This window comes from Grammomys surdaster, unplaced genomic scaffold (assembly GCF_004785775.1).
Source record: "Grammomys surdaster isolate TR1022 unplaced genomic scaffold, NIH_TR_1.0 126124, whole genome shotgun sequence".
In the NCBI taxonomy this organism is placed as follows: Eukaryota; Metazoa; Chordata; class Mammalia; order Rodentia; family Muridae; genus Grammomys; species Grammomys surdaster.
Window position 1 is genome coordinate 1,098,386 of NW_021620932.1, and position 9,789 is coordinate 1,108,174.

At 40.0% G+C, this 9,789-nt stretch overlaps 1 protein-coding gene across 1 annotated transcript; it reads right to left on the reverse strand.

The window, feature by feature from the left end:
- Window positions 1-6,975: 6,975 nt before the first annotated feature.
- Window positions 6,976-7,613, reverse strand: LOC114611793 (60S ribosomal protein L29). The gene has a single exon (XM_028756541.1). The coding sequence runs from the start codon at window positions 7,566-7,568 to the stop codon at window positions 7,077-7,079; it is 492 nt and encodes a 163-aa protein (XP_028612374.1). The 5' UTR covers window positions 7,569-7,613; the 3' UTR covers window positions 6,976-7,076.
- Between the last annotated feature and the right edge of the window lie 2,176 nt (window positions 7,614-9,789).

The following is a 9,789-nucleotide window of genomic DNA, read 5'->3' on the forward strand; positions in this document are numbered from 1 at the left end:
TTCCTCCTCCTTTTCCTCCTCCTTTTCCTCCTCCTTTTCCTCCTCCTCCTCCTCCTCCTCCTCCTCCTCCTCCTCTTCCTCCTCCTCCTCCTCCTTCCCTTTTCCTCCTCCTCTTCCTCGTTTTTTTGTTTTGTTTTGCTTTGGGTTTTTGGTTTTGGTTGTGATTTTTCAAGACAGATTTTCTCTTCTGTAGCCCTGTCTGTACTCAAACATACTCTATAGACCAGGGTGGCCTCAAACGCAGAGATCAGAGATCAGAGATCTGCCTGCCTCTGCCTCCCAAGGGCAGGGATAAAAAATGTACACCACCACAGCCCAGAGAGAGCTGAATATCTTAAGCCCCTTCGAAATGGACAAGATAGGAACCTTTGGCTTCCCCTGATTTCAGGATCCATCCATGGATGGGTAAGATCAGAGTCTTCTAGGCCTTTCCAGGGTGGATTAAGGTGATTATTTGAAGCCTCCTTCTGTGTGAGGTGGATTGAAGCAGAGGTGACTCATAGGGAAAGAACCGAAGATAACCCAGCATACTGCACTTACATACCTAAACCCTAACCCAGTTCATACAAATCCCAATCTGATCGCCATTGAATTAATACTTAGAACAGCTATGAAATTTGTCAAGAAGTCTCAGCAATATAGCCCTCAGTTTTAGTTCTGGTTCTATGGCCTCAGGTATGGTAGCCAAGCAGATAGATGTGGCATGAGCTCTGGAGTTGGAAAATAAAGACTTGCAGGTCTTCAAGTCACTTATTCCTCATCCTACTAGGAACTCCTCATTCATATTCTGCTGCCTTTACTACATAACATAACAAAGTCGAGCTGATTTTTAAAAATAGATGCTGGGCATAATAGTGAAAATAAAGTCCACATGTCAAAAAGAAATTAAATTGTTCTCCCTTCTGCTACAGTTCAGAAGATGGTGAGTGGGGAATTTTTTGCTGGAATTTGTTCTTGATTTATAATAGACTTCCTTTTAAAAAGCAAGCATGAACAAGAAATATAATTTTTGATGCTAATAAATCTTTTGGTTGGCATGTCCACTATGACTGAATGTTTCTGTAAACCTTGTGAAGATTATACGCAGGTTTCCTTCTATATAAATGTTTCCTTCTATTGTAGTAATAGAAAATCCACTGAATGTGCTAAATGTGACATCCTGTTAATGAACACAACATTAACCCACTTAATCAATACATGGAGAAGGCCAGAGGAGAAAGAGTGAGATGTCTTGTCTAGAGTTGTGGGTCTCAGATAACGGAGTCAGAAAAGTCAAGCTAACAATGAGCAAAGCTCATAAGCCACAAGTTTCCTGCTCTGCTTTTATGCCCAGACTTTACTCCCCCTCTTTTTCTTGATGCTACATGTGGATCACTGATATACCAAAACACCAGGAAATCTAATAGGATGGGACCCTGTGCATTAGAGTCTATTGTAAGTCAGTGTCATAGGACAACACACACACACGCACCTCCAAATAAAATTTAATTTTCTAAATGATACTAGATATTAATATTCTAATATTAGTATTCATTTTAATGTTATGTATTCTTCCTATGGAGAAAAAAACAATGCTAAGCATCCGTGTTGCAGTTGCGGTGTTCCTTCACTGTAACAACAGAAATCATATGAAAGAGAAGGCAGTGAATTAGCTGACTGAAGCAAGAGTCTGAGGGTCACTATGTTTTACATCCATAAAAATAAACCTTTACAGGCCTTCAAATAGAATCTGTCCTTCAGCATCTCCACCAGTGTGTTCAAATGGAAACAAGTTAATTTCTAGCTTGTTTCTCGATTCCCAACCATGCCCTAGGTTTGGCTACTACTTGGGAGTCACATACTGGTTTGGAATTGTTCTGTGAATGAGGGGATATGTAAACAGAACAGGTCCCAAGGCATCGGGCTTACACTGAACATTTTTCCCACACTACAGAAAACTGGGTGCAAAGACAAAAGAGAAAAGGCAGATTTCAGACAGAAATGACTAGTCCTTGTGTCTATCTGAAGAAATGATAATGGAGCAAGGCTGTGGCCTCACAGAGGCAGAGAGATGGGGTTAGAAGCTGGCCCCAGAGGTTGGCCCTGTGGACAAAGAAACTCACTCTTTAGTTTGTCTCCACAACCCGAGAGCCTGCATCAATGTACATGGCGTAAGCTCAGTTCATGAAAGTGGACTGAGTAAATGAGTCAGTGAGAGGTCGACTTACACAATTCAATACATAGAGTGAATAATCCAACAAAGACTGGAAAGGATGGGAGAAGAAGAGCCCCAATTCACGGCTGCTAGGAATGGAAACTGATGTAATCTCTATGGAAGTCAGTATAGAGCCCCAAACCAACAGAACCTGACAATAGATCTGCCATCTGACCCAGGTACGCCACTCTTGCTTATACACCTGAGAGCATGCTCACAGGAGCAAGAAGTAAATCCAGCCTAGATGTCCATCAACAGATCAATGAATAAAGATAATGTGTATATGTATATGTACATGTACATGTATATGTATAGATGTGTATGTATGTATATATTCAGTTTTTCGAGACAGGGTTTCTCTGTGTATCCTTGGCTGTCCTGGAACTCACTCTGGAGACCAGGCTGGCCTCAAACTCAGAAATCCACCTGCCTCTGCCTCCCAAGTGCTGGGATTAAAGGCATGTGCCACCACTGCCCAGCTTTAAACTATATTTTTATATTCACATATAATTTACATATAATATATCATTTATATGTATAATTATAGGTTTCTATATAATATATAAATAATTCATATTATAATATTATAGTTATTAATTAAGTGTTATAAAATATATTAACATGTTATATATTATATATTTATAATATATAATTGTATAATAAACATATATTATATGTATGTATGTGTGTGCAGTGAGGCTTTATAAACCCATAAAGAAAAATGAAATCATCATACTATCAGGTAAACTGAAGCAGTTTAGAAATAGTTCTTTTAGGAAACATCTGTTAAGCCAGGCTCTGACAGACAACACATCTTCTCTCATACACTAAATCTAGACTTAAAAAGGTTTGTATGAATCCATAGAAAACATAGATATCTTTTTTATGTCAATGTCAGTTGTACTTCATGAAACAGCTTTGCAAAGTACGTGACTGCACTGGAGTGGAAATACCTTCCTAAAGGTGTGTGCTTAGGAAGCAGTTGTGCTGTACAGAAGACCTCTGCCTCGTATCCCATCATGAGTATGTTATTATTCTCGTAGTAACTTAGCTGCCATGGAGTGTAGACTCTGTCTCCCACAACTTTCTGTTGCCTGAGAGTACTTCCTTTATTAAGAAACATTTCAGAAGTAACACCAAGTAAAACACATAACAGTATTGTAGTAACAAGTATGCCTTTTCCATTAAGCATATGTCTTAGAAAATGCTGTTTTCTCCACATGAGAAGGGCCCTTTGGCAGGATTGGAAGCTCCTCTAACATTTGACTCTCTACCCTGACATGACTCACCGAGTAACTCAATGGGATGAGCAGCCACAAGTGCACCATCACACTTGATCCAACTGGCCTCCACATTTGTACATTTGACTGTTTCTCTACATTTGTGGATATGCTTTCTCCTTTGGTTCTTAGTTGTTACCTTTCCTTTTCAAATTCTAGTTGAAATTGCAGTTTCCTAAAATTCTTGTCTATGCGATCACTATTCAGTTTCTACTGTCTTGTGAATATAGACCTCCTCCCTTCCCCATCCACCTCTCCTCCTCCTCCTTCTCCTCCCTCTGCTCCTCCTTCCCCTTCTGCTCCTCCCCTTCCTCCTTCTATTTTCCCCCTCCACCTTGTGCTCCTCCCCCTCTTCCTTCCGCTCCCCTCCCTCCTGCTCCTTCTGCTTCTCCCTCTCTTGCTCCTCCCTGTGCTCCTCTCCCTCCTCCCTCTCCTCTTCCCTTTTCCTCCTCCTCCTATGGCTCCTCCATATTTCTCTCCCTTTTTTCTCTTTCTTTTTGGAATGCTGAGGAACCCAACCATACATATCCAATGCAAGTATTGATCATGGAGCTATAACCCCACTCTTTTATAGTTTTGTAAGCAAAGCTAGAGGTTTTTGTCATAACTTCTTAAATCATGAATCACTACCCCACTGGATAAATGGATACAGGAGTTATATAAGAGTTGGCAACAGGAAGGAAAAGGTTTCTGAACATACAACTACCAAAAATTAATTCTGAACCAGACAAAGCATTTCTGGCAGTGCCTGCTTATGTTGTACCCAGTGAGTTCTCTACAGCCTTGGTTTTGAACATACAACATGGATAGTTTGCATCACATATGCCTTTAAGCTAGATACAACCAACCAAGCAACACACCTTATGAAATACCTTACAGAGATCTGAGACTACTGTGCATTATGTGTTTCATTTACTGTACCTCCGCTGCTATAGAAAGGTAATACTAATTACAGAAAACAGAGATGTTGAATTTTTTCTACCAGCATTCTTCAGTATGTATCACATTTGTATATTTTGGAGATTTGTTGGATTAGAAAGGTTGGTTAAAAATTATTGTTAGAGTTTTTGGCTTAAGTTTCATTAAAACAACAATAACAACATATTTGGGCTTAGGATTAGAACAGAATTTTCAAAAATTTCAAAAATCACATTAAATATGTTTCTGTCTGTTTTACTACATATTTATACTAAGAGGCATTATGAACATCAACAATTATAAAAATCAAATTATCAGTCAGCTCTGAGAAATTAAGATACTCTTACATCCCGAAGTATCAAATAATCAGCTAAGATTTAATTCTTTGACAGTTTATTCTCTGTCTCACTGTCTCTCTATCTCTTGTCTGTCTCTCTATCTCAACGTATGTGTGTGTTTGTGTGTGTGTGTGTGTGTGTGTGAATATAGACATACGGAATGCACCGGCTACAGTGTGCAGGAGGAGGTCAGAAGACAACTTCTTGGTCTTGGTTCTTATCTTCATATAGGTTCTGGGAGCAAAACTGAGGTTGCCAGGCTTATTCACCAAACACTTTTATCTGCTGAGTCATCTCACCGGTCCCAAATTTAGTTGTTTATGTAAAGATAAATGTTTTGCTTTTGTTTTTAAAAAATGTTGAAATTATGTACGTGTATGTGTATGTTTGTGTGTTTGTGAATCAAAGAATTGTTTTAAAATAAACTTCTGAATGATATATCAAAAGGTAAGTTTTGGATTGTATACCCATTCTTTTATATTATTCCTGGAGTCATATAAAAATTTCTTGGGAGAAAATGGGTCACGTGTAGAAAAAGCTGAAGGAGCTTTATTTTAGTTAAACTGCATAGGTTTCTTTCATAGCTGACATTTGGTAAATATTTAGTGATATTTTTTTAAACAGCTGTGAGTCAGTACTTTTTTTTTCTAAGTTGTATTTAAAGACACCTAGAGTCTAAACACCAGATAGCGTGCCATCAGCAAGCGACATGACACACATTTTACGTAACCCATTTTCTCCGTACTTGTGAACTGGGAGCAACTAAAGAGATCTGCTGCCAATGAGTTTCATCAACTCCACTGAAGAAAATCATGTCTACATTTCTAAGGCCTAGTGGGTTTTTTTTTTTTATTTGACTAATTTGCTAGAGTATTGGTCTTGCAGTCACACCAGGCCAGGTCTCAAGGCCTTTGCTCTGTGATCATGAACCTTGGAGTAGGTCTTTCAGCAGCAACATCTGGCTGTACAAAGACTGCTGTAGTGAGTGTGGGGTAAGGGACAGCAGATTTTACAGAGCTTGAACAGCTGTAGACTCTGCTCTGTGATTTTCTTCTCAATAATTTTCTTTCCTGTCACTGTCCTTTTAATGTGATCAGAGTCACTTCTGTAATGATGGTGGCTTATCCTTAAGACGTGCTTCCTGTTATAGATGTAGTATTATGCCAGTCATTTAACATTCACAGCATTTCACAGATTAACATTTATAAGGCAGTATACTGTCAGTGCCTATTTTCATGGTTTTGAGTTGTGGCAGAGAAATATATACCTGAGTACTTCCCTGCCATTAGTGATTATGAACTCTGGCCAAATTATAAAACACAAGCATCTTGAGTTTTTAAAATCAGGCTGGAAAACATGATGATATGTTCCTTGAAATAAGGACAACAAATTGAATGCCATGGATTTTCCACTTGTTTTCTCTTTTGGGGGACCCTCGGGAAGTACAGAGCTCAGTTGTGAGCAAAGGTCCTTCTGTTGGCAGAATTGCCGAAGTTAGAGCTCAGGGCAGTTGAACACCTTGAAACCAAGAAAAGAACAGCAGCAGATAAAGCTTTCACTGTGAGAGAGGATCTCCCTGACTCCATAGCTTTCTGAGCAACGATACCTCCCAAGGCACACAGTGACCAGAACGAAGAATTATAGCATCATCATACAAAGCAAATTTGGGAAGACAGAGCCTGCAAAGAGATCAGCACACCCAGGTCCTTGATAGATGGAATTTGGCACTGAAATCTTAATGAGTTATTCTGGACAGCTTGGACTTTCCATTAAATCCCAGAGGGCCACACCTTAAGAGAGAAACACATCCCAGACGAAAGATCAAAACTGAAATAGTCTCATCCTAAGAGCCCCAAATTAAAACTAACACTGACAGGTTCAGGGTAATCCACAGTAATTTAACCACATGGTTTAAAAAAAAACTTTAAAAAAAAAAAGCCATTGCTTTTTACAGGAAATGCAGAATCAGACTCTTTAAAGGGTAGGATCACGAATCAACCCAGTGTGAATTTCTCTTACAAGAAATATTACTCGTGAGAAAAACAAAGTGTTTTTAATAATTGAGGGTTGATTTGATCAGAAACAGACCGACAGGCCCTTTACATGTTGAAACTGGTGGCCAACGTCTTTAAAATAAGCACATTAAAAGAAAACCAATGAAAAGATGGGGGAAAAAAAAAACTCTACCCCAAGGAGGGAAGAAAGGTATGTCTAGAGTAAGAAAATATAATATATAAAGTTTTTTTTTAACATATCTTGCCTCGAGTTTATTTGTAAAAACACCATAGGACACTGGTCATCTGCAAATAGTGTGTGGGTAGGTGTGTCATGGCAGTCCATCTGTCTTCACGTTGGCAGGAGACTTTTCTTTGGGGCCTTCACAGGGGCCTGGGCACCTTTGGGAGCCTGGGCTGGAGCTTTGGCCTGGGCCTTAGCTGGAGCTTTGGCCTCTGCCTTGGTTTGAACCTTGGGCTTTGGTTGGCAGAGCCTACGACCCTTGGCCATGTAGCTTCGAATCCGCTTCCCAAGCTTGGGGTGAGCGATGAAAGCCAGGCGGCTGAGTTTGCGGCTGGGGCCCTTTGGCATCTTGGGCTTGATGGCCTGAGGCTTCACAAGGGCCTTGATGGCCTCTGCGCGTGCACTCACTGCCTTTGCATTGTTGGCCTGCATCTTCTTCAGGCCTTTCTTGTTGTGCTTCTTGTCAAAGCGCATGTTCCTCAAGAACTTGGGGTCAACCCCCTTAAGAGACTCATATCTTTGTGACAGGGGTTTCTTGATGCCATTTCTGTGCCATTTGCGGGACTGGTTGTGTGTGGTGTGGTTCTTGGACTTGGCCATGTCTGCACAGTAACCCGCGGCTTCCTCAGCATCTGGGACCGGAAGAGAAAGGCTATATAAAATTTTTTAACTGTTAATGTTGTATAGGTCTGAAGAGAGGGCTCAGAGGTGAAGCACACTGGTGCTTTTCCCGAGGATGACAATTCAATTTCCAGCATCCACGTCAGGTGATTCACAACCACCTATAACGTTAGCCCCAGGAACCAATGCCCTCTTCTGGCCACTGAGTGAGCCTAAGCACACGTGGCATGTACACAGAGACAGACACACAAAAGTACAAACTTTAAACAACAGTGTTGGGATCAAATAAAACAATGTGATATAAGTTGTAGGTCAATAATCTTCAAAGAGGTCAATGGAAATTACTGAGACTGAAGCCCAGAGAGTAACTGATTTAAAAATTAAGCAGAACGTTAATAAATGACTTATCAGTGGGCAACATTCCAAATGTTAGTATTACCTGCATGCACTCCCAACTAATGACTCTTACATGAATTCTTTCTTTTGATTTTCACAGCCCAAGAAATGAATAGTTTTCAGGAACTAGTATTTAAAGTTAGAAAAATTACCAGGAAGTAAAGTATCTAGCTTTGATTTATTTATTTCCTGTTAATTCAATTTATCCCAAGATAGGTGTGGTGATAGGTAGTTATGACCTCAATAGTTGGGAGGCTGAAGCAGGAGGATTGCCAAGTTTGGGGCCAGCAGGATGTATGGAGGAGACTAGGTATCATAAGAAAAGAAAGGAGGAAGAGGAGAGAGTAGAAAAGAAGAAGGAAGATTATTCCGTAGTATTCCCTCACGGAGTGTCTCACAAAATTGCTCCAAACGTTAGGCAGTGTGCTTATGTGACATGATCAAGTTTTGGAACTCTGTTCATTCTGGCTGTGGTACCATTAGCAACAGTCTCCATTTTTGGAGGAGGAGGAGGAGGAGGAGGAGGAGGAGGAGGAGGAGGAAGAGAAGGAGGAGGAGGAGAAAGTCACCTTTAAGCTTTGGTTACTACTGTAACACATTCTCTACAGAAGAAAACCAAGGAATCATCACTGAAGACACAGCTCAGACCGTGAACAATGTGAGCAAGCTTTGGAGACTGAGACGGACAGAGGTATTGCCCCTGTTCTGGCTACTCATATTATATATTCAAAAACAGTTCTTTAAAAGCAAACCAATCAACCTGATGACTCAATAAAATCTCTGTTTTGATTTTTCCTTTACTATTTTTCTTTTCTTTTTCTTTTTTTTTTTTATTTTTCAAAAGGCTCAGAAGGAGCAAGGAAGCTTCCAATCTGTGAAAATGCACATAGCATTTGCTAAATTGTTGAAGATGCTATTCATTTTAGGAGATGATGATACTAAAATGCCGTTCCTGTTTTGCTTTGTTTTTTTTTTTAATTTGTGGAATTTTAAAATTCAATTTAGTCCCCAGACCATTACATAAAGAAGATAGTAATAAGTTCATTCATTTGTTGAAAACTTTTAGCAAGTCGTTATCATCCCTACCATGTTCCAAACACTGTGCAAAACATTGAGGCAGACACAAAAACCATCCGAGAAAGAACTGTCTAGTAGTCAGTCAGAGAGGACTGGAAGTGTGGCTCTGTAAATAGGCTGACTTGCCTAGCTTGTAGAAAGCCCTGAGTATGTCTTGCAATCCTAGCACTAAGGAGGTGCAGTCAGGAATATCAAAAAACCAAGACCATCCTCGGTTACATAGTAAATATGAGGCCAGTCTGCGGTACATGATACTTTGTCTCAGAAACAGAAAGAGGATAGGAAGAGTGTCTAGGAGCATACAAGTAAAAGACCATTTTATTTTATTTTATTTTATTTTATTTTATTTTATTTTATTTTATTTTATTTTATTTTTTCTTTCCTTTTGTATTACCTCTTTTATTTTCCTTTTTTTATTGGATATTTTATTTACATTTCAAATGTTATCCCCTTTTCCAGTTTCCTCACCTCCAAAAACTCCCATCCCCTTCCCTCTCCCCCTGCTTCTATGAGTGTATTCCCCCACCCACCCACCCACTCCTGCCTCCCTACCCTGGCATTCCCCTACAACGGAGCATCAAGCCTTCACAGGACTAAGGGTCTCCCCTCCCATTGATGCCTGATAGGGCCATCCTCTGTTACATGGGTCCCTCCATGTATACTCCTTGGTTGGTAGTTTAGTCCCTGGGAGCTCTGGGGTGTCTGGTTGGTTAATACTGTTCTTCTT

Excerpts from the sequence above, each read along its gene's own strand:
- LOC114611793 (XM_028756541.1), bottom strand. The coding sequence starts at position 7,568 with ATGGCCAAGTCCAAGAACCACACCACACACAACCAGTCCCGCAAATGG.